A 26,937-nucleotide genomic window follows, 5' to 3' on the forward strand; every position below is an offset into this window, starting at 1 on the left:
CACAATCAGTGTGTAAATGGATGAATGATACACTGTAGTAAAGCACTATAAAGTCCTTTGACACTGAAAAGCACTATAAAAGTAATTTCATTTATCATTTAGTATACAGAAAAGAACCTGAGTCACAGTGATGAAGAAACCAAAACTGGTCAGTGTGGATTAAAAATCTGGTAAATTTACTTAGACTACCAGAAGACCGGGATTCACGGAACTAGAATATTACATGTAACTGGTACCAAGTTTTGTATCTTGTAACATATTTTGTAACTTTAACTTTCGCTTTGTAGCAAGTAATTCTTGTTTTGTAACAGGTAACTTTTATTTAGTAGCATTTACTTCTCATTTTGTAGCATGTAATTCTTGTTTTGTAACACGTAACTTTCATTTTGTAACACATAACTTTTGTTTTGTAGCATGTAATTCTCGTTTTGTAACATATAATGCTTGATATGTAACATGATTCTTTCATTTTGTAACTTGCAGAAATAAATCTATGTACTAGTTTCAAATCACAACCACAAAACGTGAATTACATGCTACAAAGCAAAAGTTACTGTTACTAAACATGTTATGAGTTACAAAACTTGGTACAAGTTACAGGTAATATTGTCCTAATCCTAGCGCCAAAGATTCTCTAATCAGGCAAAGGATGATGAACAGAATCAAATCTGAATTTGACTAATTATGGTGATGTGGTCTACAAGCACTCATAAACTGACATTTCCTTAAAGAATAAACAACCTTTATTAATTTATCGCCTCACCTGCAAACAAGCGTGGCGATGATGACGCACCACGCGGTGCAACAGCAGTCGGCGCTGGGCTGCTGAGAGTGAGTACGGGAATGTGATGATTCGTCACGCTTACATCTTCTGCAGCAAAGCCAGAAGGAGTATATGAGGAGGAAGAGGAGGTCCAGGCCCAAACACAGCAAAGCCACAGAGCCGATGAGCAAAACAGACTAGAAAAAAAGAGGAGCAAGACATGTTATCTTTTCACCCACTTGGTGTTGCATGCTATTAAACTTTTGGATTGATTCAGTCAGAGCACACTTAAAGAAAGTGTCTCATTTGAGATTTGAATAAAGAACACAGGAAGCCAGCTAGTTGAGACACAGACAGACCTCATGGTTTAGGACAGTGGTACTCAACCTTTTTCCACTGATGTACCCCCGTGAAACATTTTTTTCAGCCAAGTACCCCTAATGAGCGCTAAAACATTTTTGGTTGTGAAAAACAAGACCTTAAATAGGTGCCTTCAGTGACTGATTTATTAAACTTTGAAACTGATAAACAAGTACAAAATTCAACCATTTGGGAAAAAAAAAACAATTTTGAATATTTTAAAAGTTAATACTCCATAACTAAATGTATTGGAAATATTTTTCATCACTAAAATGTGATTCTAATCAATTAATTGAAAACAGTCACCATAAAACTATTTAAAACCATAAGATTACCCATTGAAAAATCCATAAATGTGCAAAACACTGCACATTTTTTGTAGTATCTCTTGAACTATTTGGAAAAAATATATATATAACTAGAAATATATTTAAAAAAATCAAATACAGGCCAAAGAAATGATTAAGCTAATTATAATTAAAGATTTGTGCTCATAAAAAGCATATCAACATAAAGTGTTCTCTTTTGGGATCATAGTATATCTGTTCTCTAAAAGAAATCATCAACGTCATTTTAAATAACAATTGCTAAAAACAAATGTAAATCTCAAAATATATTTTTTTAAATCAAAAAGAAGACTGAAATCTTAACATTACTGCACTGATCGGAGTGTTTTTATAGACTTTTTAGTGAGACACTTGGGCTTGTGCTTCACTGAGGATCTTTTTCATCCTTGGTGGCAGGGAGGCAACTGCTGTGATCAAGCTCTTTTTTAGACACAGTCTGCTTCTCTGATGTACCCCCTGGAGTTTCTTTACGTACCCCCAGGGGTACGCGTACCCCCATTTGAGAAAGGCTGGTTTAGGAGACCGATGCATTTAAAATCTAAGTTTTTCTATCTTCAGCTGCTAGAGACCAGAAATCATGGTTGTTCATTGGTTGTTTGGTGTAGATGAACAACAACACTGTGTGTTGTTTGTACATCATGAACAGGCACACCGCCATGGAGGCAGTGGAAGTGCTGCTGTTTGGGAGCTGTGCACACTGGAGACCAACCACACTGAGATCACTCAACCTCCACAAGCTTTGATGTGTAAAAAGGGGGGAGGTGGGAGTAGACAGTACAGAAGTGGGAGGAGTAAATTTGGAACAAAAGGAGATAAGAGGAAGAAGATGTGAAAGAAGAAAATTTCCTAACAGCTTTAAAAAGAGAGAAGTGGAAGGAGACACACATCAAGGCCGTTGCAGCATTTTGTCTAGAGCTGCAGCTGCAATGTTGTTGTTTTTTCCATCACACAAATGCACACATGTTGATGTTCCTTTCCTATCTGGGGAGACCACCGTGCTGCAGTACCATGGAGGGACACAGAATGTTCCCGTGAAACCACATTCTCCACCATCCAGACTTCTTACAGTAGACAAAAGAATCGTGCAACGGATCTCTTCATTTAGAAACAATAATGCAACTCTGGGAACCCTGGCGAATAACGCAATCTGGCTACATCTCCAGGATCTTCCCAGGGCAAAGAAGGAAGGGAGGGTTTGGGCTTTATTTGAATCCATTAAACTGCACTTTGGAAAGTCAGTAACTTGAGCTTTAGGCCAGATTCATGTTCACAAGAACAAAGTTGATGTGCCCATGTTTGGTAGCTATAATATGCAAAATGTTCACCACTTACAACAGCATCTTAGCATGCTGCTAGCTCTTGCTACAAGCACTAAATGTGCTGCACATGTGAGAATAACGACTTTCCACAGACAATTGTGTGTGTGTGTGTGTGTGTGTGTGTGTGTGTATGTGTGTGTGTGTGTGTGTGTGTGTGTGTGTGTGTGTGTGTGTGTGTGTGTGTGTGTGTGTGTGAAATCTCTAAGGAATGACTTGAAAACTTTTGTTGAAACTTTCGGACACCAATAATTACGCATGCATCCCCAACTCATTTACTTGAGTGTCTAAATAAAGATGGCTATCAATAAAAACTTTAATAAAATGTTTCCTTTCTTTTTCGGGTAGCTTAATATTAGACTCTTGACTTACTGTAGGCCTGGGACGATCACAAAGTTTGCTGGACGATATATTTTCCAACAAATTATTGATGATAGAGACCAAAATAACCACTTATGTAACGTTAATATATCATAATAATTTAAGTACACCTTTTAAAATGCAACAATTAAATATTTATTTAACATTAGAATGTCCAGAAGCAGAACTTCTAAATAGATAAATAAAACAAACAAACAAACAAAAATAAAAAAGGACTTTCACTCTCTGTTGGAAAATATTGCACCAAAAACAATAAAATAGACCCTGACTCTCCAAAAAAAAAAAATTATAAACAATGCCCTTTCTAGTGTCAGCAACCAAAACTGCACTTCAATAATAATAATAATAATAATAATAATAAATAATAATAATAATAATAATAATAATAATAATAATAATAATAATAATAATAATAATAATAATAATAATAATAATAGATTTGTACATTTCTTAACCTTGTTATACTGAAACTGGAAAAATTATTGAGTTCATTTTCATCTATCGAACAATTGATTTACTGATTATCGTCCCAGCCCTAACTTACTCTAAACAAATCAAACACACAGACCCAGGCACGCTTTTGTCACCAAGCCCTGCCCTCTCAAACCTAAACAGACAGCCCATGACTTCAACAAGATGTGGCAGCAAGGAGAGGAAATGGTCCTGATGAAAGTTACGGTAGTTCACCAGGACGGCAATATTTTAATCAAACAAAAAACAATAGTTGTTAGTTCAGTTTGAAGAGAATCGATCGAACCAAGTCTAGTTACACAATCAACTTGTTTTACCACTAAAGGTTGAATATGAAAAAAGTTTTTTTTTTAATAATACCGCCATGGGGCGATTAGAGGTGTGCAGAATGAAGGTACAGCGCTTCCTTTAAATTCTATATTTTCATTAAAATATAATCAAATGTTTATTTTGACAAGCACAACACTGGGTTTATGTTTACATCTACCAGACAATAGAGGACACTGTTGCTTGTTGCCAAACAGTCCGCTGGCACAGCGAGGATGACACTGTGGAAAATGGTAGACTCTACAAGTCAAGCAGCTGCTTCTAAGCCCAGAAGATGTGGTTATCCTTCTCAGAAGAGGAGCGACGATAAAATATCTAAAACTGGAGTGAATTTAGGTGAAGCCGACAACAGACCCAAATAAAATATTCCATGTATCGGCAACAAACCTGGTATCCAGACGACTGGAAACCTTGTTCTATTGTTGCAACTACAGCCTCCACTCACTGGATGTTGTGTTAGTGTTTGTGTTCCATAATAAACTTAAAGACCCATTAGTCATCATCACACACTGGTGAAATCACATTTCTACATTTGACCCATCCCTATGGCTGTGCTCTGGAAGAATTTGGCGGTGTAACCCCGAATCCAACCTGAGTGTTAAGCAGTGAGGCATTGGCTCTAACTTTTAGTCTTTGGTATTACCCCACCTGATTAGAACCACGATCTCCCACTCACAGGGTGGACATCCCTACCATTAGGCCACTCGGATTTTTATAGTTCAATAATTATTGATATCGATCAACATGGATTTCTTTTATCATTATGTTTTTTTCTACATCAACCAGCCGTACTCTAAACATAGATTTACAGATGTTAAGCTACAGTTTGGTGTTTTAGTAAATGAGAGTCATTCACAACATTCTCCACGAGCCAACAGGTCACATGAGATCTTGTAACATTCCATGAGGGCTTATGGGTAATTTTCAAGATTTGGGCTTGAGATCGGTGCAAGAGAACATAAACCACTAATGCAGGTCTCCTGTATGTTTTAAATAAAAACAATGCAGTACTTAGATCATACTGTAGGTGGTAAAGGGACAATATCATGCAAAATTAACTTTTATGGATTTGATCAAATTTTATTATTTCCTCATCAAAATCATCCCCAAAGCTGTTTATGGCTTCACGCATGCATCCTACTCTGTGAGCAGCTGATCTGCAAACGGTTGGATGGCGCAGGTTAGCATCATCATGTACCCGTCATGGTAGTGCCCAACCTGCACAAGGGGATTTTCGGATGGATTACTTCTTCAAACCGGCGCCATTCCACCATTAAAACCTAGGGCTGGGCGATATGGCAAAAATAGAATATCACGATTTTTCCAATATTTTATCACGATTTCGATTTTATCACGATTTTTTATCCATGAATAGCATAACTTCAATTGCGTATTAAAGTAGAGAAACATTGAATAAATAAACATTTATTCATATTAGGGATAATCAGCACAGTGCTAACGCACTTATATTTTAAACTCACACCAGAGATGATAAAAGCCCTGAGAGAAACAATTACAAAAATCAGTTTTTCTCGTTTTTCAAGTAACTTAACATAAATTAAAATCGTAAACATATTTAAAGTGCAAACATGTCAATTGCAAACGTATTGTGCAAACATTAACTTGTTCAAAATACTATGTAGCTCCCAGTTGCTCATGTAGTGGATAGTTAAGCTCAAATACGGCTCTGATGTGCGGCTGGACCAGAGATCGCTTGTGGTAGCAAAAAACTGCACATTCTGAATATTTTCTGCAACAAGTCTCTAAATAAAGTAAAATTTTCCAGTGCAGATTGGAGACAACCCATAGAAGCACTGATTTGATCTCATTTCAGAGAAAAATAGAACAGGTTAGATGCACCTAATAAATAAAATTACTAACAAACTCAGGAATCTTTCTTTGCTTCACTGTTCTGGTGCTGAAAATATCACTAATGTGGATCAAAGGAGATACAAAGATGAATGCACCTCTTATTATTTGGAAACTACATTTACTGCAGCTGGCAGAGGCAGAGATTTTTTCTATTGATACACGAATTTACAGAATCATTTTAAATGTTAATAGGGGAAGACTGCAGGAGGGAGCGGTAAAATACAGGGGTCCCCAGCAAAAACAAGAAACGACGAGTCTGATGAAACCCGCTGGTTTTCCATCAGGCAGTCATGGGGCAGCTCCAACGACCCAGTGACCGAGCTCAGTCCGGTACCGACACCGGCTCGGCAGAGGGTGGACGAGCTGAGGTGACGTTGTGCTCTGCTTAAGAAGCGGTGTTATTTTCCTGCTTCAGAAGAAACGTCCAACGTGTTTTTACGCTTTCTCCGAGACATGTCACGTCACTAAGTTGTTAGCGCCGCGCTAAGGAAACCCTGCGTTCCTCTTCGGAACGAAAACCTCATTGTCGCTCTCAGCCGCGGCCGAAGCCATGTTTGTTCACACACAGGTGAAAACAAGCGGGGCACTAATATATTACTATGACTCACTCTGATTGGTTAAGGGTCAAACAAAGGCGTGTCATTCGCCTGGGGTAAGTTCCCTTTTCATTCAGAGGCAGAAATTCAACAGCAGAGATGTGAATCGTGATAAAACGGTCTCTCAAAAATGACAGACCGTCAGATGTGTGGATCGTAAAACGGTCTAAAATCGTCATATCGCCCAGCCCTATTAAAAACCCCCCATTAAGAGACTGTAAGTAACACCAAACTACTAACTGTTAACAATTTTAAGTTAGCAATCCAGGCCTCTTATTTCTAAGTTGAAAAAATATCGCAAGAAAATAACTGATATTTCAGAACGTCGCTACAGTGCCAGCGGTAACATTTTGTGACATATTCGCCTGTCATTGCTCTGAAATGTTTACAATAGCACCTTTAAATTTACAGAGGACCAACTCTGTGCAGCAGCTTCACCTTCCTCCCAGTGAGTCTGACAGCCTTTAGGTTAACCATAGGGTTCAAAACCATCAGAGCCGATTAAGTGACGCTCAATTAGCTGCTAATAAGCATGGTGAGCTTGGCTTTAAATGAGTGTGCACATAGATGTAAGTATGCATGAGTGTGTGGGTGTGTGTGTAGTGGAGATCAGCTTGCAAACTGGAGGAGGGGCTAAAACGTTAAACACCAAGGCCCACTGATCTACTTCCAATCTGCTCATGTTAGTGTGTGTGTGTGTGTGTGTGTGTGTGTGTGTGTGTGTGTGTGTGCGTGTGTGTGCGTGTGTGTGCGTGTGTGTGTGTGTGTGTGTGTGTGTAACCAGGAAAGTGTGTTTGAGCTGACAGGATCAATCACTTGCACCTCTGTGACGTGTCCTCCCCACCCCCCTCTAGTCGACTTGTTTGTGTGTTGCTATCATCAGTCTGGCCTTGTGCTCTGCTTTGCCTCCACTTTTTTCCTGAGGCTATGTCTGACCTGAAGTGCATTCAGCTCAGATTTACCTCCTCTAAAGGGTTAAAGAGCAACCAGTGCATCAAAATCAAGCCCCAAACAAAGGCCAGGAAGAACTGGGACAGGAAGCCCTAACCAAGGCCGGGCCTCTTTCATCTGTTCTTCTCAAACTGCTGTGAGATAATTTCTTCCGTTATGCCAAACGCAGACTTCCATCCAAAATGATAATTACTGACTTACTCTCCACAGCTGGGAATATGTGTTATTTTGGGTCACATGATTCCACTGTAATGTCCTGCAGCTGTTTAACTGCTGCTCGCAGCTGAGTCTGCGATTCGAGCTTAAAACAAAAAGCTGCACACGCGCACACACACACACACCTACACACACACACACACGTAGATGCAGACACACAAAGAGTACATACTGTATTCTAATGACACGGAGGGCTCGGGGCTAAGAGCTCAAATTTCAGCTCTCAAAGAAAAGGAAGAAAGAAACATTTTCTTTAAAAAGCCCTTGTCAGCATCCCTTGTGAAGTGAAAGTCATCAGATGGTGACTGCCCTCGTGGATGACTGGTAAACAGTTGCTTTTAGGGAAAAAATAAAAGAAAGAAAGTCTGGGAGGAGTATTATAAACAGATTCAGCTCTTGTAAACAAGTGAGTTTGAACCAAAGCTGATGAGAAAGACAAACAGAACACACAAGATTCTCTGTCTGTGTGTGTGTGTGTGTGTGTGTGTGTGTGTGTGTGTGTGTGTGTGTGTGTGTGTGTGTGTGTGTGTGTTTGTGTGTGCGTGCGTGCGTGCGTGTGTGTGTGCTGAGGAATACTGTGTAGAGCCTTGTTTGTGTGTGTTTACGCATTTCTCAGCTGGATGAGGGGATGCATGAAAGCCTTTGAGACAGATATAGTGAGCCCATCTAAAGACGGGCCTCAGTGAGTGAGTGAAAGAAAGAGAGCATTCTTTCAGAAAAGACTTCAGAATCCCCCACCTCCCTCCTTTACTCCCCCACTTCAATTCTCTCTCCTTTTTCTCACCCTCTATCCCTCCATCCACCTCCCCCCATCCAGCCAGAATTAACTATTTCACCCTGAAATGAACCCCCATATTCACCCACTCAACCTGAGAGTTGTGGGACCTCACCTTGGCAAACAACACATAGGGCTAAATACAGCACAGAAGGCTGACATACAGTACGTAGTGTGAGTGTGTGTACACCATCAGAACAACCACACACACACATAATATGATGGTGTTGCTCGCTGACGTAGAAACAGCCTCATCTGCTGAAATATGTCAGTATGTAATTAGTCTAAAAAGGGGGTCCTTAAAATTCCAGTGGGCACACACACTCAGACACACACATGCACAAAGGCCCTTAGTTAAACACTGAATAGCTAGCAGGAAGTGGCTGTTTGGCAATTTAGTAGTACCTCCCATGGCTCATTGAGGCTCCTCTGGCTTCCAATCGGTCCTTTTATTTTTTTTCCACTCCTCCTCCTCCTCCCCCTCTCTCCCTGCGTCTCCCTCCAGTTCCTGTCCTCTCCCCTTCGCTCACGGCTGTGGGTACCTTCTCACGCTCAGCTCTTGAACTTGCACCCCCCCCTCCACCTCCCACGGTGCAAGTCAGCAAACTACATTCAGGGGTGACTGCAGCTCATGAAAAAGGAGACTCTAAACGATGCGTTGCAGCATTATGTGACCTGGAAGTCACCTCGTTTGGAGATTCCAACAAAAGGCAGAGAAAAATGGGCCAGAGAAGAAGAAAAAAGAAGAAAATATAATTTCTATAGGCGCCACTGCAGACAGGTCTGCTCAGCCAGTACAGTATATGTTGATTCCGTTAATCCATATACGTTTAATCAACTAAAATGTCCGAAATGCGTTCAAACAAGACTTTTATGATTATTTATATTAATGATTAATTGCCACCTTACCGTGGTGGAGGGGTTTGAGTGTCTCAATGATCCTAGGAGCTAAGTTGTCTGAGGTTTTCTGCCTCTGGTAGAGTCACCCATGGCAAACAGGTCCTAGGTGAGGGATCAGACAAAGAGCAGCCCAAAGACCTCTTATGATGAATTATATAAATGGAAACCATGTTCCCTCACCCAGACGTGGGTCACCGGGGCCCCCCTCTGGAGCCAGGACTGGAGGTGGGGCACATTGGCGAGCGCCTGGTGGTTGGGCTTTCACGCATGGAGCCCGGCCGGGCACAGCCGGAAGAGGAAACGTGGGTCCCCGTTCCCATGGGCTCACCACTCGTGGGAGGGGCCAAAGGGGTCGGGTGCAGTGTGTGACGGGTGGTAGTCGAGGGCGAGGACCTTGGCGGTCTGATCCTCGGCTACAGAAGCTGGCTCTTGGCACATGGAATGTCACCTCTCTGGTGGGGAAGGAGCCTGAGTTGGTGTGTGAGGTTGAGAGGTTCCGACTAGATATAGTCGGACTCATCTCAACGCATGGCTCTGGCTCTGGAACCAGTTTCCTTGAGAGGGGTTGAACTTTATACCACTCTGGAGTTGCTCCCACTGAGAGGCCCCGAGCAGGGGTGGGCATACTAGTTGCCCCCCATCTTAGTGCCTGTACGTTGGGAGTTTACCCCAGTGAATGAGAGGGTAGCCTCCCTACGCCTACGTGTGAGGGGACGGGTTCTGACTGTGGTCTGTGCCCGCCCTTTTTGGAGACCTTGGAGGGGGTGCTGGAAAGCGCTCCTTCCGGTGACTCCCTCGTTCTGCTGGGGGACTTTAACGCTCACGTGGGCAACGACAGTGAGACCTGGAGAGGTGTGGTTGGGAGGAACGGCCTCCCTGATCTGAATTTGAGTGGTTTTTGTTATTGGACTTCTGTGCCAGTCATGGATTGTCTTTAATGAACACCATGTTCAGACATAAAGGTGTCCATATGTACTCTTGGCACCAGGATACCTTAGGCCGCAGCTCGATGATCGACTTTGTTGTCGTTTCATCTGACCTGCGGCCGCATGTCTTGGACACTCAGGTGAAGAGAGGGTCAGAGCTGTCAACTGACCACTATCTGGAGGTGAGTTGGCTCAGATGGTGGGGGAGGATGCCAGTCAGACCAGGCAGGCCCAAACGTATTGCGAGGGTCTGCTGGGAACATCTGGCAGAGTTTCCTGTCAGAAGGAGCTTCAATTCCCACCTCAGACAGAACTTCCAAAATGTTCCGGGGGAGGCGGGGGACATTGAGTCTGAATGAACCCTGTTCCGTGCCTCCATTGTTGAGGCGGCCGACTGGAGCTGTGGTCGCAGGATCGTCTGTGCCTGTTGTGGTGGCAACCCCCGAACCCGCTGGTGGACACCGGCAGTTAGGGATGCTGTCAAGCTGAAAAAAGAGTCCTATCAGGTCTTTTTGGCCTGTGGGACTCCAGAGGCAGCTGACAGGTACCGGCAGTTCAAGCGGAACGCTGCTCGGGTGGTCGCCAAGGCAAAACAGGCATGGGAGGAGTTTGGTGACACCATGGAGCAAGACTTCCGTACGGCTTTGAGGAGATTCTGGTCCACCATCCGGCGCCTCAGGGGGGAAAGCAGTGCACTACCAACACTATCTATAGTGGTGACGGTGTGCTGCTGACCTCTACTCAGGACGTTGTGGATCGGTGGGCAGAATACTTCGAAGACCTCCTCAATCCCACCGACACGTCTTCCAGTGAGGAAGTAGAGTCTGGGGACTTTGGGTTGGCCTCTCAAATCTCTGGTGCTGAGGTCACTGAGGTGGTTAAAAAAATCCTCTGTGGCAAGGCTCCAGAGGTTGATGAGATCTGCCCGGAGTTCCTTAAGACTCTGAATGTTGTGGGGCTTTGTTGGCTGACGCGGCTCTGCAATATCGCGTGGACATCGGGGGCAGTCCCATTGGACTGGCAGACCGGGGTGGTGGTCCCCTTATTTAAAAAGGGGGACCGCAGGGTGTGTTCCAACTACAGGGGGATCACACTCCTGAGCCTTCCTGGTAAGGTCTATTCAGGGGTTCTGGAGAGGAGGGTCCGTTGGATTTTTGAACCTCGGATTCAGGAGGAGCAATGTAGTTTTCGTCCTGGGAACACTGGACCAGCTCTATACCCTTAGGGGGATCCTGGAGGGTGCGTGGGGATTTGCCCAACCAATCTACATGTGTTTTGTGGATTTGGAGAAGGCGTTTGACCACGTCCCTCGGGGGCCCTGTGAGGGGTACTCCGGGAGTATGGGGTACCAGGCCCTCTGATACGGGCTGTTAGGTCTAGAGCGGAGGAAAATAATCAAATAATCGCGGCGTCGGGATGCGGACATAAACGATTCTGCATCGTAGAAGAGTACGCCATAATCGATTATAGTGGAATGTAGTTTTGTTTATTTAACGGCGGCCCCAGCACAGCATCCAAATCTGTAAGAGTGAGTGTCCTCCACATTTACCAAGTGGTTCCGCCTTTATGTGGTACTGCAGGGCTGAGCGCTAAAGTTGTAACCTGAGACCGAACCGGAACCGAATCAGCCCGACCGGTTCTGTTGGACTTGGGCTGTGAATTATGTTAATTGAGTGGGTTGTCATGCGGCGCGCTCCGCTCGCTCGATCAGCGACTGAGAGAGAGAGAGAGAGAGAGAGAGAGAGAGAGAGACACTGTCTGCTCACATATGAGAGGGGATCGGAGGACGCTCCTCCAAACCGATGCTCCAAACACGCGTTATTATTTTCATAATTTAATTATTATTTCTCCTGGAAGCACTCAGTCAGCCTGAGTGTTGTGATGCTGAGAGATCTGGTCTTGGGGAGGGGGCGGGGGGGTCAATGACGGCGGCTGCAGCGTATTCGTCTGTCTCTTTTATTTAGGGGCACGGAGAAGTTAAAAGGAGAGAGAAATAGAAGATAGAAGTTCTTGTTCCACTTTATTCTTTTGTTTCATGATGATAAACTGATGTTAAATTCAGCTTAAAGAGAAACTGGGAGGAAGCTTTGGTTCATTTTAAATTACAGGAGATCTTGTCTCTTATCTGCTCCTCCAGAGACAGCATGGACATGAGGGTCACATGGACATGAGGGTCACATGGCGAGGGTCCCACAGGACAGGTTAGCGGAAAGGTTTGTAGTTAGCTGGTTAGTGAAGGAGATCCATCAGCTGGGTAATTTAATCCTAATCCAGCCCACAGCCTTCTGCTGGTGTTATTATCAGAAAGAATAAAACACACATCTTAAATATTATTGGAAGTGTAGAATTTGTTTTATGTTTTATTATTTTCTGCATCAAACAGAACTTGATTCATTCTCCAACTTTTCAGAAATGAACCGCTGGGTTCAAATAAAATAACAAATTAAGTCAAACATTTCATTTGGTGTTATTATTTCTGACACCCTTCAACTGTGGCATAAATATTTGACTCTAGAGCTGCTCAGAGACATTAAACACTCATATATGAACCCATTATGGATTTTATTATTACATTATGTGTCCTGTAGGTTTTCAGTTCTTTTTTAGATTTTGTGAGTTTTTGCAAAGCGTGTTTTTCTCAGCCTGAGGCGTGGTGTTGAATGAGAAAACAGATTGTTTTAATTTGTTAAATCTTCTTAAATGTTTAAAATGTTTTGTCCTAACCTGTTGTGATTGGAGAGCTTTTGAGGGATGGCAGGTTGTGCCAATTAAGTTTTTGATAATAAATTTTAAAAAAAAAGCAATTATTTGACATCTTCTATTTATCGATGAAAATAAATCAATATGAAATAATTGTGATGCATCGGAATATCGAATTGAATTGAATCATTGACCCAATAATCATAATCGAATTCAATCGAGAGACAAGTGAAGATTCGCACCTCTAGTTAGGTCCCTGTATGACCGGTGTCAGAGCTTGGTCCTCATTGCTGGCAGTACGTCGGGCTCGTTCCCAGTGAGAGTTGGACTCCACCAAGGCTGCCCTTTGTCACCGATTCAGCGATTCTGTTCATAACCTTTATGGACAGGATTTCTAGGCGCAGCCAAGGTGTAGAGGGCGTCCGTTTTGGTGGCCTGAGGACCAGGTCTCTGCTTTTTGCAGATGATGTGGTCCTGTTGGCTTCATCAGAACGTGATCTTCAGCTTTCGCTGGAGCGGTTTGCAGCCAAGTGTGAAGCAGCTGGGATGAAAATCAGCTCCTCTAAATCTGAGACCATGGTCTTGATTCGGAAAAGGGTAGAATGCCTTCTCCGGGTCAGGGATGAGGTCCTGCCCCAAGTGGAGGAGTTTAAGTATCTCGGGGTCTTGATCACGAGTGAGGGAAAACTGGAGCGTGAGATTGATAGGCGGATTGGTGCTGGATCTGCAGTGATGCGGCCGTTGTACCGGTTTGTCGTGGTGAAGAGAGAGCTGAGTCAGAAGGCGAAGCTCTCGATTTACCGGTCGATCTACGTTCCTACACTCACCTATGGTCATTAGCTTTGGGTAGTGACCGAAAGAACGAGATTGCGGATAGAAGCGGCTGAAATGAGTTTTCTCCAAAGAGTGGCTGGGCTCTCCCTTAGAGATAGGGTGAGAAGCTCAGTCATTTGGGAGGGGCTCGGAGTAGACCCGCTGCTCCTCCACATCGAGAGAAGCCAGTTGATGTGGCTCGGGCATCTGGTCAGGATGCCTCCTGGATGCCTCCCTGGTGAGGTTTTCCGGGCACGTCCAACCGGGAGGAGACCTAAAGGTAGACCCAGGACACGGTGGAGGGACTATGTCTCACCTGGCCAGGGAACGCCTTGGGATTTCCCCGGAGGAGCTGGCTCAAGTGGCTGGGGAGAGGGAAGTCTGGGCCTCTCGCCTTAGGCTACTGCCCCCGCGACCCGACTCCGGATAAGCGGATGAAAATGGATGGATGGATTAATAATTCAATTCAATTCAGTTCAATTCAAAAATACTTTATTAATCCCAGAGGGAAATTGATTAAAATTTTTTTAATAAAAAACACTAAAATAGTGCTGAAACCTTGCGGGCTAACACTGATGTCCCAAAAGCTTACATTTCTCAAATTACCACCTGAGGATCACTTTACCGAGTGAGTTCCAAGGTTCAATTGTTCAACAGTAATAGAATTACTTCAAAAGCCTGGAATAAAAAAACATTTACAGTGTCTATGTAAATGTAAAGCATGTGAACTTTCTGATTAACCAGGTTTAATGTTCAAGTATCAGTTATAAACCTTTTATAAATAATTCTGCATCATGGTCAGAGTTAGCAGTAGAGACAACATAGCCTGTGAAAATGACCAATCAGAGCAAATCAAGAAGGAAATGTTATTCTATATAGTTTCTGTTTTAAATATGAGGCCATTACGAGTGATATCCGAGTATCAGACACCTGTAAATGTCCTCCCCTTCAAACAGATTGATCAAATATAGCTCCTATACCTAAATATAATGTCAAGTTCATGATAAGCTCTTGTTTCATTATTTGAATATCCACAAATAACTGAAAAACACATCAGATTCTTGGATCGCTAGGTTTTACTCAGATTGAAGCCCTGAACCACGCATCGGGTGCAAACTCTGTGACCAAACTATTCATAATCTATCCATGATGGTCAAGTAGGTTTACTTCTGGTTCAGCAAAGTGTTTTCCTCCCCTCCACATAGCTTTGATCGATGCATAAAGGGGATCTTACAACTCTCTGGTTACAGGAGAGCCTCAGTGATGACTCAGATGGTCTACTGTGAAAATGACCAAGTCTGCAGGTGGCAGGATAATAACAGGATGCAGTCTGATGTAGAGGATGACGAGTTCTGAGCTGGAACAGGGACTATTCCCACACACTTTTCTTACCTTCTGATACTCCGAGTCCTCTGGTCTGAAATCGCTGCTCACTGTCTGAAACTCGATGTTAAAGTGAGGTAACCGGTGGAGCAGATTCACCCACCAGGGTGGAGAATAGTTCACCACGGCCGCCATTCTGATGAAGTTGTCTCCCGCTTCCCCCTTTAACCCGATTCCTCACAGGGATGCTGCAATGAAAATAAAGGAGCTGTAATGGCTTTAGCAGGGTCAGAACTTACATTTCTCTGTTACTAAACCCAGATGGTAGACTGAAAATGTTGATGTAGTATCCAAAACGTTTGGTTCAGAAAGAAGTGATGGTTATAAAGCTAATGTGATGCCTTACTTGTGGTCAACACAAACAGCGAATCCTCCTAAAGTTATTTCAACCTCCTTAATGACTAGTTTCAATGAACTGTTTATCCATCTGAATTAATTTACTGTCACAGAAAGCAGTGCAGCTGTGACACACATCTGCAGGTCGCTGGGAGTGTGGCGCTGAAATGGTAAAAGACCTGCAATACAGTCAAAGGCCCTGTATAATTGATACATTGGCTTTATGCAAATCGTGGGTAAATATGAAGTCAATTTTGCGGCTGGGAGCCAATGGGCATCCTCATGGTGCAGAACACAGGCTAAGTGGGATATACGTGCAGCCGGTGTGGACGTGGAAATAGCCGTTAAATGCAGCTCCACGCACCGCCATGCATTGTCCTGAATTTACTGTACCAACACATGTAGGTCAGGCCGGTCCGGGGAGCCCTTCACATTAACATCCCGGCGGTGGGGGTAATTCATTGTCACCAGTCAATAAAAGGGGCTGAAAAAAAAAAACCCGGATTACCTAACCTCGTTCCGCTTTGTCCATCAAACCACCGCAGTCGTCAAGGCAACGCGGGGGAGAAAATGAAGAAATTGGCCTCAGGTCTGAGTGAAGACCAAACATCTCCATGTCGGACAATGAGAGTGGTGACGTGACTTACCTAGTGGAGCCCAAAGCGGACGCTCGTTCGGAACAGAAGTCTTGGGAGTCCAGAGCGGCGCGTACTTCACCTATTGTCTTCCCGGATCCGGAGGTGGATTTGGAACACGCCAGCCAGCCGCTGCGGCATCAACGCGGCTGTACCGAACGAGTCGGCTGCAGTCCCCACCTCATTAAATCTAACTGGAGAAAAAAAGACTGTCGGAGCAGCGGGTCTGCTCACATTTCAACCAAGACGCCTTCGTGTCCTTCTAACCCCAGTCCGGCAGCTTAGGGGTTAAACTCTCTGACCCGCAGCCCTGAATATATTCACGGATTAACTAAATTACAGTTTCGGCGACGCTTTTGGCCTCTTTAGTGGCTTATGCTCGCTCCCACGACGGCCGGTCCGGTGCGTTTAAGCGTTACAGCTCTTCAGCTGGGTGATATTGTTGGAGCGTGAAGCAAACACGGTCTTTAAAAAGCCCCGGAGGATGGGGCTTTGCGGCAGCGCTGCCGCTGCCTCTTGTCTGTGCGCGCGCGCTCGTATAATCTGCTGAAGAGCAAATGGGCAACGATGTCTCCCCCTGGTGTTGAAATGGTGACAGTACAAGCTATAGTACCACAACAATAAAAGTTATACTATAACTTCATCAGGGAACTCTTTGATATTTTACTAATTGGTTTTTCATTATCATTTTATTTTATTTTTTTACAAACGTGGACACAAACTAATGCATCAATAATAAAATGAGAATATAAGACCTGTGCATTACAGCAATTTAATATTTAACCCATATTTTATAGGTGGTATTTTTTTTAACATTTATATTGATACATTAGTGCATATGCATTATTTGTACTATTAGGTTGTTATGATCACCAGTTTCTACATGCTCCTGTTCCAGCTCCACTTCCCTGCAGAGAGGAGCAGCCCCTCCTCCGCTCCTGCTCCTTAACCTGTTGGCTGTGTGTGCTCAGTGGGGCTTAAGTATTGCATTTGGTGTGTATGCTCAAAAGCGCTTTGATTTAGTAATTATTACTGTTTTGTTTCCATTACCTTAACAGCCCTGTGCTCGCTCTTTGTTTGGTTTGGACTTGATCCATTTACTTTCTATGATTTTAGCCTTTAGCCCAAAAAGGGAAATAGCAGAATTTGTGAGTTTACTCTGACTTAGCTTTCGTGTTCCCTCAAGTCCTTGTTTTTTCCCTCTTTAGGAGGTCACCTTTAGTTCTTGTATTTAACTGATCTAGTAGCCTTACATGAGTTTGGTCATTCATTTGTAATAAAATTGTTTGTTTTTAAAATCTTGACCCCGCGCCTTTTATGTTACGACATCCTTCACCTATACCATCACCAGTCGTAACAAGGTGGTCATTTTAAGTTCTAATAAATTCATGAAATTGCATTATCTTTTGGTGTATTTGCAGTGTTTCTCGAACAATCTGAGAAATAAAACCTATTTTACTTGGAAATGTACAAATAAGTAGCAACTGCACACAATATGGATGAAAAACTATTTTTAAAAAGTATGACTTAATGTGTCAAGAGTCACATCAGAAAGGTTAATATAAAAACTGTATTTTAATTCTACTTTAAATTACAAACATTTACCAACACTCATTCATCCATTGCTTTAGTCGATCCCCTTAAAACATGCTGTCATTTATAAAGCTCGGGCATTAGCAGTAGACAGTGTACTCTTCAGGGGAGTGATGGGTAAGTATTGCAGCAGAGTGATCTATAATTTATTCACAGTTTGACTCAATAGTGCATCAAATGAGGATCGGCTGCTAGTCATAACTCATGTGTCAGCATTCATTTCTGTAAGCATACAACAGCTGACGTTTATGGGTTTCATATCAGGTCTACTGAAATGTGTTCAGAGGAGCTGACAGTAATCTGCTTCACTCGGGCTTGTCAGGTTAGCAGGAGTTATTGTATCTGTGGCAGCAGTTTTAACATAAATCATGCTGCGTGCTACTTAAGTAAAGAAAACAAAGGATAGCTGACTAATTATCATCTTATAAATCTTTTATCCTCCAAATATAAAGGAACACATCCCATCAACATTGGGTCATGCCTTTGATGTATTTTGAGACTTTTTAAAGTCAGATCTTGAAATTAAAACGGACTTGTGCCACCTATTTCTACAGTAGTAAAACATTCAGTAAACGCTGAAAACGGATGACTTGGTGGGGAATGATCTGACATAAATGGCTATTAGCACATAAACCAACATAAAACAGGGGGTCTATGACATCAGAACTTCTCTGCTTCTCATTGGACGTGACGGAGATACAATGATGTCATCTGAATCATCTGACTGGACTGCAGCATCAAACTCTGACGTGGAACGGCGTTCTGTTTGGGCTGAAACAGACACAGGAAACATAAAGCTATGCTGACTCAATCCACTGTCATATTAATAAAACATACAAGCAGAAACTGATGTACACACTTGTTCCATGGGTTTGCGATATCCTGGAGTTTGTGGTGCTATATGTAGGCCAGAGGTCTTCTTGCTTGTGATCCTTTTCAGTGTCAAAGCTCTGGGAAGCAGAACCTTCAAAAACAAACCAAAACAACACAAGTAGCAGGTCAGCTCTGAAATTGGAAGATTCAAACCTGAGCTTTATACGACGCCTCATGTGAATACACAGAATCTTTCTCAGCTGCAACACAAGCTAAGGAGCTGCAGACTAAACAAGAACCCAGCACACATCCGATGCAGAGGCAGACTTGTAAGCATGCAGGAAACATGCTGACATCACGGTTCTGCTCTGTGCACCCGTATGCTGATCAAAGCTCAGGGAGCAAAGAGGACAAGGACCTGTTTCTGCAGCAGTTATAGATCTTTCTGGGGTCATAAGGAATATGACACCACTACAGTTCTGCAGGTCTGCTGAGTGTCCTCATCAGTCTTTGACATGAGGCTATTAACGTTCTGGCCGGTAAAGAAGAGACAGCCATCATTGAATTAGACCCGCGTGTCGGCTAGATCCATCCCTTCTTATAACAGGTGTCAGGGGAGTAATGAAGAAGAGCTGTGAGGTTAAGAGCACAGTGATGCACACTAAATGTGCATCAAGGCTGAACCCAGACTGGCTGGAAGAGTATTTCCTATCGTAGACAAATTATCCAGCATCACTCACCACAGAAAATAAAAAGTGGCAGATATATATAATCCTTTATTTCACATCCTGCTTAGATTTCTCAGCAAGCAAATAAAACTAGAACAGTAAGCCTCACCTGCACTGTGGCTGTGTGTTAGGACCGGCCTTTCTGGAACCAGAGGCAGACTGTTTTCAGCTGGAGAAGCAATTCCTGAGCTAAAGCACAAACACACGAATAATCCTGAAAACACATCCTGGTTTAAAAGTCTTTAGTTGAATAAAAGTGTGTGCTTAAGTGAGTAACCGTTTTATTGCTGGACAACGAGCCAGGTGTCCCCTGAAGGCAGACTGTATCATCGTCAAGGCAACCTCATCCACGGCTCCATCGATGCTGTTGGTGAACTTTAAAGATTCCAAAGCCTGAACAAAGAAGATGACACAGAAATGGTAAAAAGTCAAATAAAATACACACAATATATACTTTTAGAGCTTTTTCTGCATGCTAACGCAGGTTTGTTTGAGAACATCCCTTTAAATCTCATTGGTGTTCAGTGTCTATATTTACTCATCGTTTGTTCTAATTTTGGAGTTGGATCCACTGAGCTCCAGTCTTTTACTCTTAAAACACGTCGCTACATCGATCTAACAGGAAACACCAGAGCAACAAATCATCTCAGCGCCTTAACAAAAGTTACATTTTTGAAGGGAACTGATGAACATCAAAGCACCTCATTGCTAATGTCTTCTTGATATCGTCACATTTTCTACACCTCGCAGCTTTTGGGAAAACGGAAACATGAAAATTATACACCTGAACACCGTGCTACGACTTTTGGTAGAAGTACGGTGTCCAACGTGGACAAAATACAGAGCGATTTAGATGTGTTGTGACATTTTTGTAGCGTGTTTTTGCTTCTCTGCATATATAGATGGGTGTAAAACCTTCTCCTGGGGCTCTCTCATAAGAACCTTCAGCTGTGACTCTCTGAAGACATGTCCTCTTAAAGCTGACTGCAACATCACAATGTCCTGCAGAAGAAACACTTTTAAGACAAACGTGGAGACAAAAGAAAAAAGGAGATTCTGTCTGGAGAGTTCTGATATAATCATCTCAGTAGTAGGTTACATACGCTCTGTCTGTGCTGCCTCCATGTTGTCTGGATGACCAAAGCTGCCTTTTCTCGTTTTCTTGTCTCAGCATCAGTCCTGTGTTCTTCATTTCCATCCACCTCCTTTTCCTTACACCCAGTATCCATCTGTTCTACCTCCTCCTGAGTGTCTTCATGATTCTCTGCCACCATGGGAGGAGGAGGAGGAGGAGGAGGAGGGGAGAGCTCAGCCGTCACAAGTTTGTTTCTCTCCTCCTCCAGAGTTTGACTCCTTGTCCTCAAATGCTCCAACTCCTGTCTTACATCACAAAAGCAACACTTGAACAGATGAAATATAGCGACTTCTTAATGTTACTTGTTCATGAGATCAGATATGATGCTGAGCAACAGAACACTGAAGTAAAAATATATGATAAAGGTGATCATGTTGCCTGGTGCTTGCAGGAGCATGCAACGCTTATCGAGAGGTGAGTTTTAGAAATGTTGGGCGTAATAAATTCATTTTTGCTGCTGAGAAATACAAAAGCTAAATAATATTACCTATGCTGCTGTTTCTTGTGGTCCATCTGTTGTTTGTGCTCAGCTTTCAGCCGTTGTGTCTGTCTCTGCAGCTCGTCTCTTTCTGCTCTCAGCTGCGATAATTCCTCACTGGAAACACAAACACTGTTCAGTTTCTTCCAGTCACTGGTAAAAAAACACAATTATTTAATAACTGAATATTTTGATCATAAGCTAGTAACTTTGACCTAAAAATAGTTTTGTTTTTTCAGCACCAACTTTGTCACACAGATCCTTTTAGACCTTTATCCATTATTTTATCTGACTGAGACTGAAGCTGACGGTCGGCCATGACACTGTCCCAAAGAGACCTGGCTCGTTGACAAGGTGTCATATATTCCTTTCCTTCTGGATTGAAAGCGTCCAGTGCATTCTCGGATTCTTCCTTTAAAAGTTCTCTAAAGTGCAAAATGATTCCATGACTGTGTCAACTACTTAAAAAAAGACCTAATAATTTGATCTCTTTCAAGTTTCTTTGAAATTATTAATTTAAAAAATGTAAATGTAGGTTGTTAGAGACAATAAAGCTTATTATGCTATATAAGTCTCAAATGGAAACTTAGAGACTGCAAGTAAACCGAACTTTCTTAGTAAACAGGTAAACAGGTAAACAGGACTTGTTTTTAACAGATACCATCACAGTTACACACCACACATGGTTTTCTCCTTTGCCTCGTGTGGAGGTGGTTTTCTGTTTGAGTGCAGGCAATGCCCTGACAACTGCTTATGCAAATGAAGCTCTCTGTCAATGACTGGACGATGAAGTGAGATTTCAGTGCTGGTGTGAAAATTTCCACTGTACTCCTCTGCAGAGTAAAACTAACTTTGGCTCCAGTTGTCTGTTGATTCGATCCTGAGGTTGCAGGGATATCGAAAGCCCCAACATAGGTTTTAAATCAGTTTTCCATTTTATTTTCAGTGTTACTAAGATAAAAAGTCCAAAAGCCTGAAAACGTGAAGCTGGGATCCTTCTGTGGACACCTAAATACCCCGAAGCCGTTTCTTCTCGGTTTTATGTTGACTATTTCCGGCTAAAGCAAACATGTTGTGAATGATGTCATAAATAAGTTGATCAATGTGACCTGACATGTAACTCACTCTTTACATGACAGCAGCTCTTGTAGTTCCACCTTGTCCTTCTCCAGTTGGCTGAGGTGATTGCTCTGACCAGAAATCTCCTCAGCTTCCTCGGTGACGGTTCCCACGGAGACTGCCATCTCTGTTGCCATGGTAAACCTCGGCGCTGCTGTGAGCGTGGCCTGGACCTCCTTATCCAATCTAGTGCTGCTTTTTGCAGACTGGGCGTGTCTTCTGCTGCACCCCAGCCTCTGATTGGAGGAGAGTGGAGTCTGTTTGTGACAAAGCCTCGATCGCAGGTGGCTGCACGTGTTCACCTGAACAATAAGTTAGTTTCCTCTTACCTTCTCCAGCTCTAACAGCCTCCTCAGCAGTCTCTGTTTACTCCACTCTCTGTAACCTAGGAGACACAATCACACATGAATGTTTTCTTCATCCTTACTGCAGAGAATAAGTGGTTTTCTGAGATGGGATTCATGAATTGATCCGTTACTATGTGATCACACCTATGAGGCACAAAAAATATTGTTTGGATAACTGAAGCAAGAGTTTTGACGTGTGAAAAGAAGAGAAACCAGTTTCAAAGGACAAAAAAAAGGACCTTGTTTGCTAAAACATGGAGACAGGTTGGTAAGAACCTTTAATTCCTCCAGCAGGACTGTCAGTGTTGAGCTCCTCTCTCAGCGCTGCGTTCTCCTGTTGAAGCTGCTTCAGGTTCTCCGCCAGACGCTGGACGGTGGAGCTCAGGACCTTCTGCTGCCGCTGGGAGCATTTACTCTCTGCTCGACTGCTACAGACACAGCAGGGGTGATGGTGAATTTTATTTGTTAGTCTGTTCTGAGTTTCAGGTATGCCCACCTTTTCTCTGCTGCCTCTAGAAGCATCCCCAGCCTCTGAATCTGAAAATGGACGGGCACGGCGTGTTATTTTTGCTAGCTAACAGTTCCAGAATGACAAAATCTCTTATTTTATCACCTCTTCAAAGTAAGTTTCCACAGTGATTTTCAGCTCCTCCAGGCTGGTGGTTCTCAGCTCACTTTGTAATTTACTGGAGAGAAAAATAAGGTGAAATCTAAAAAAAAAAAGATTAAAACCAGCTAAACAACATGTAGAGGAGGATGGTACCTCAAGGCATTTCCTTTCTCTCTACACTGTTGCTCCAGTTTCAGGATTCTCTGCTTCAGCCCATTTACAACCTAAACAGACAGATTTGGTTTAATAAGCTGATCGATAAAAATTCTAAAATGACTTCTCGTGTATTTACTCGCGACACACCGGGTGTACTCACCACACTCCCCTCTCTTTTCTTATCCACTAAGCTGTGAGTATATTCAGATCCCTACAAAGACACGTCATACTTTAAATTAATAACATCTGTGACATCATACTGAAGTGACTTTGCTCCGCACCTTTGTGGGGTCCAACAGTTCTTCAATCTGTCTTTCTCTTTTAGCGTTTTCTTCCTCCAGGCGCCGTAGTTTGACTTTCATCTGCTGGTTATCAGACTTCTGAAAATGAAGACTCTGACAAAAACAGTTCTGTTTATTACGAATATAAAAGATGCCTCATGTGACAAATCTAAATAAACCTTACAACTGTCACTGAAATGTAAATTGCTTTGAGGGGGTAATGCAACCATTGATGACCGTTTTCCTAAAAAAGACAAATAAATCTCATTTTGATCCAATAGACAACACTTAGCTGACTTTAAAAGTGCCCTATTTATTTAAAAAAAAGGTTGTTTAGCTGTTTACCTTCTTAAGACGAATGATCTCATCATACATGTCCTCCTTCTTCATGTGCTCTCCTACACCAGCAGTGAAGCCTGAACAGCAAGGAAACCAACAGAAACACCGTACATTACTACAAACATCAGCTTTACTTAATGATAGCTGTGGAACACAAGCCGCCTCATAATATCTGCTGTTCTGCACAAACTGCTGATTAACACAAACTCTGGCCTTCCATTTCTCCTACCTCCACTTTGCATCACTAAATCTCTCATTCTAACAAACCCACATGTTCACTCACCATTGGATTCAAAGTGGAGAGATCTGTGTTTCCTGATGCTCGGTTTCTGTTCAGCCTCTGAAGCCAGTGTGTGAGACCCGTCTGAAAAGATAAACGTTCCTGACATAAAGACTTTTAATCCATCTGCATGAACTCGTTACTTTAAGTGACTTTGGACAATTCTTCTATTTCTTTGACTACTATATTTAACATTGTTGCTCATTTTAATTGTCAGCCCTTTATGTTTATGGAGGTTTTACATAAGTGGATTTATGTAAATGCATAAGGCTGATAAAGGTATAAAGCAACATAAACTATATGAACTTTAAAGATTTTGAAGCCTGTTTCTTAGCTCTCAGTTTTAGTTGTATAGGTGCAGGAATAGTGTCAGTAGTGGCGACTAGTCCACAGAGGGCCCTAGGAATTTATATATATATATATATATATATATATATATATATTATTTACATATTTTTTATATTTTGTGTGTATATATATATATATATACATTATTATATATATGTATTATAAATATATATAATTTATATATATTTTTTATATTATATATATTATTATAAATATATATATTATAAATATATAATTTATATATATTTTTATATTTTATATATATATATTTTTTTGATAAAAAATATATAATTTATATATATATATACACATATATATATACATATATATACACACACAAATATATATATATATATATATATATATATATATATATATATACATATATATATATATATATAAATATATAAATCAGTGTATTGTACCATGCAACGCTGTATTTTTTTAGCTGTAGTCAAAAATGGCGTCTGTCAATGGCACAAACAGAAGAAATGCTTTAAGCGCTTCTACTTGTTGTGGTTTTAAAGACATTCAAGTCATTTAGAACAGAGGAAAGAGCCGCAGCGACCTCCGCTTCAGTTGCCATGTTCATATGACAAACTCCGCGTTATGGTGTGAGACGTACGCAACTCCGGGCTGATTGGCTCGGTTAGAATTCTCAGGGGGTGGGGTTATTTGAACTGGAGAGTTCCCAGACCCTTTCGCTGTGCAGAATTAAACAGAGGAGGAGTCTGGCAGGCCAGGCTATGCTTTGAGTAGATGATCAGTTATGAAACAGCGACTGAAAACTCAAGCTGGAAAACAAACTATTGTCAAAATAATATGTGAATATGCACAAAAATGGAAACTATGGACTGCAGCTGATCACACAAGCTGGTATATTTGAGTATTAATAGTCTAAATGTAAATAAAATTCTTTAAAACTGCTTATTTGGAGAAGAAAAATGAATGATTGTTTGGATTTGTACTCATTCTCCAACCATTCATTTGAATACTAATGGACCAACATTTTTTCATCAGCCACCATTCTGTCATGGAGAGTAGTTTTATCCTGGAAGAAGTTTTGTTCCATCTCTGTTCTCTTTTCCAAGCAGCAGGCTCTAGAAACAACGCTCTCCTGAGGACTGATGCTTTCTTTCTTTCTCCACTGTGTTGTAACACTGCGTACTTACCATGGCCGTTGCTGAGGGATGTGAGGCAAGCTGAAACACTCTCCCCAGAAGTGTCGCCTCTGGTTTCCCCCAAGGAGACCCTTGGTCGTCTCCAGGTTCCCATCGATGATCTCTTGGAACTCAGGTCCAAACTGCAGAGGTATGGTGATCCTAAAGAGTCACAAAATTGTGTTGATCAGTAAAGCAGAGCAGCATATGCAAATATATCCAACTTATCTGGTCAGCAGGTTTTACTTTGAGAAGAAGGAGGTTTCCCAGAAGACTGTTTTCTCCTTGGTGTCTGCCGGATGTGAGAAGTTAACGGAGAGAAACAAGGTTTATTAAACTCAAATCATATGTTCAAATCAAGAAAATACCTATAAAGGGCAATCAGATAGGGATAGAGGTGTCTAACTTACCCTTTCAGAAATAATATCAGCAGGGAGAGAAAAATCCTCTTCAATCTGGAAGGGGGAAAAAGACAAGAGTTGTGTTGATATATAGCTTGAATGACTTTACATGAATGTTATTCAATCAGTGTTTTTCAATTATTTCGTTTAGTTTGTTTTCATCTTAAATTAAATCATCGTTTACCTCTCTTCCATGACGTTTTCTACCAACAGATAACCCTAACATTTTGTTTGTTGTCGTTTAGAAAAATGTGCATAGACATTTCAAAGTAAAAGTTATATTTTTATTGATAAGGTCTCACCAGATCCTCGCAGTCTGAATGAACATCATTGGCCTCCAAAGACATCTTAGCAGTCGAATTAAACATCGCAAATAAAATCAACGTTACGTCAAACTGAAAAACTCGACTTTTGCTTTGTGTAATGTTCTCTCCATTTTTCTCCAGTCAGAAAGCTCGTCTCAGCTCTGGCTAATTATAAAAAAACATTGGGGTTACAAAAGACACGCTAGCTATGCTACAACTCGGAATTTTAGTTAGGAAAACTACACGTCGTCCCGTGTAATAGGCTGCGTATGTAGAAATACATACTATTAACCGTTTACGTTATAAAAACTAGCGAAGAGCTGTCGTTCTTCTTAGCAGAGGTTGTGTTTTCGCTACGGTGTTGCGGGCATAGTCGTCTAGCAACCAGGCAGCTGTGGAGTTGAAGCTAACGAAAGGAAAGTCAAACGTACCGGTTATTGAGTAAACCTTCAAACTAAAATACAGCATAGCCGAAAAACAATGCGGTAAACCGTCAAAATTAATGTATATTTTCTATCTGAAAGTTACAAGTTTATATACATTTCTTTTGAATAATTTGTATCACATAAAATGTTTGAATTATTAAAATAAATGGTGATCCACTTCTTTTATTTTGAAAATATTAAAAGAAAATAGTTTTATCATCAGCTAACTTGCTAGATTTTTTCCTACAAGTTTTTCATTCCATGTTTTCTCAAACAGGAGGGTCTTAAAGAGACAAACAAGACAATGAGAAAAAGGATGGTTTGACCGCATTGAATGAATTTGTGAAAATC

At 41.9% G+C, this 26,937-nt stretch overlaps 2 protein-coding genes across 4 annotated transcripts in view; both read right to left on the reverse strand.

Annotated features, from left to right (window-relative positions):
* The window catches only part of LOC107389956 (protein tweety homolog 3), a 35,822-nt gene extending 19,556 nt beyond the window's left edge, over positions 1-16,266 (reverse strand). For both annotated transcript variants that reach the window (XM_015966397.3, XM_070550065.1), the window contains exons 1-3: positions 16,081-16,266; positions 15,107-15,285; positions 764-960 (exon numbers count right to left, since the gene is read on the reverse strand). In XM_015966397.3, coding sequence (XP_015821883.3) covers positions 764-960; positions 15,107-15,232 — 323 coding nt within the window. In that variant the 5' untranslated portion in view covers positions 15,233-15,285; positions 16,081-16,266. The remainder of the gene's footprint in view (positions 1-763; positions 961-15,106; positions 15,286-16,080) is intronic.
* Positions 16,267-18,131: 1,865 nt separating this feature from the next.
* On the reverse strand, positions 18,132-26,408 carry iqce (IQ motif containing E). Of its 2 annotated transcripts, none has more exons than XM_054743629.2 (21): positions 26,159-26,408; positions 25,866-25,910; positions 25,702-25,747; positions 25,468-25,617; positions 23,951-24,031; positions 23,674-23,744; positions 23,329-23,442; positions 23,208-23,258; positions 23,045-23,115; positions 22,895-22,967; positions 22,778-22,818; positions 22,558-22,706; positions 22,264-22,319; positions 21,941-22,170; positions 20,825-20,932; positions 20,306-20,582; positions 20,118-20,204; positions 19,480-19,595; positions 19,312-19,391; positions 18,521-18,625; positions 18,132-18,432 (listed from the first exon to the last, which is right to left on the reverse strand). In XM_054743629.2, exons 1-21 carry the CDS (start codon positions 26,222-26,224, stop codon positions 18,314-18,316), a joined length of 2,136 nt encoding a protein of 711 aa, XP_054599604.1. In that variant the 5' UTR covers positions 26,225-26,408; the 3' UTR covers positions 18,132-18,313. The 2 variants fall into 2 exon arrangements, with proteins under 2 accessions (XP_054599604.1, XP_015821870.1); XM_015966384.3 differs by having other exon boundaries at positions 22,558-22,709.
* Positions 26,409-26,937: the final 529 nt, after the last annotated feature.

Source organism: Nothobranchius furzeri, chromosome 4 (genome assembly GCF_043380555.1).
Source record: "Nothobranchius furzeri strain GRZ-AD chromosome 4, NfurGRZ-RIMD1, whole genome shotgun sequence".
NCBI lineage: Eukaryota > Metazoa > Chordata > Actinopteri > Cyprinodontiformes > Nothobranchiidae > Nothobranchius > Nothobranchius furzeri.

Bases quoted from the DNA above. Each gene is read 5' to 3' on its own strand.
- iqce (XM_015966384.3), bottom strand. From the start codon at position 26,224: ATGTTTAATTCGACTGCTAAGATGTCTTTGGAGGCCAATGATGTTCAT. The intron at 23,745-23,950 runs GTGAGTGAACAT...CTTGCTGTTCAG, and splicing joins TCTCCACTTTGAATCCAATG to GCTTCACTGCTGGTGTAGGA. The intron at 23,116-23,207 runs GTGAGTACACCC...CTGTCTGTTTAG, and splicing joins AGAAAAGAGAGGGGAGTGTG to GTTGTAAATGGGCTGAAGCA.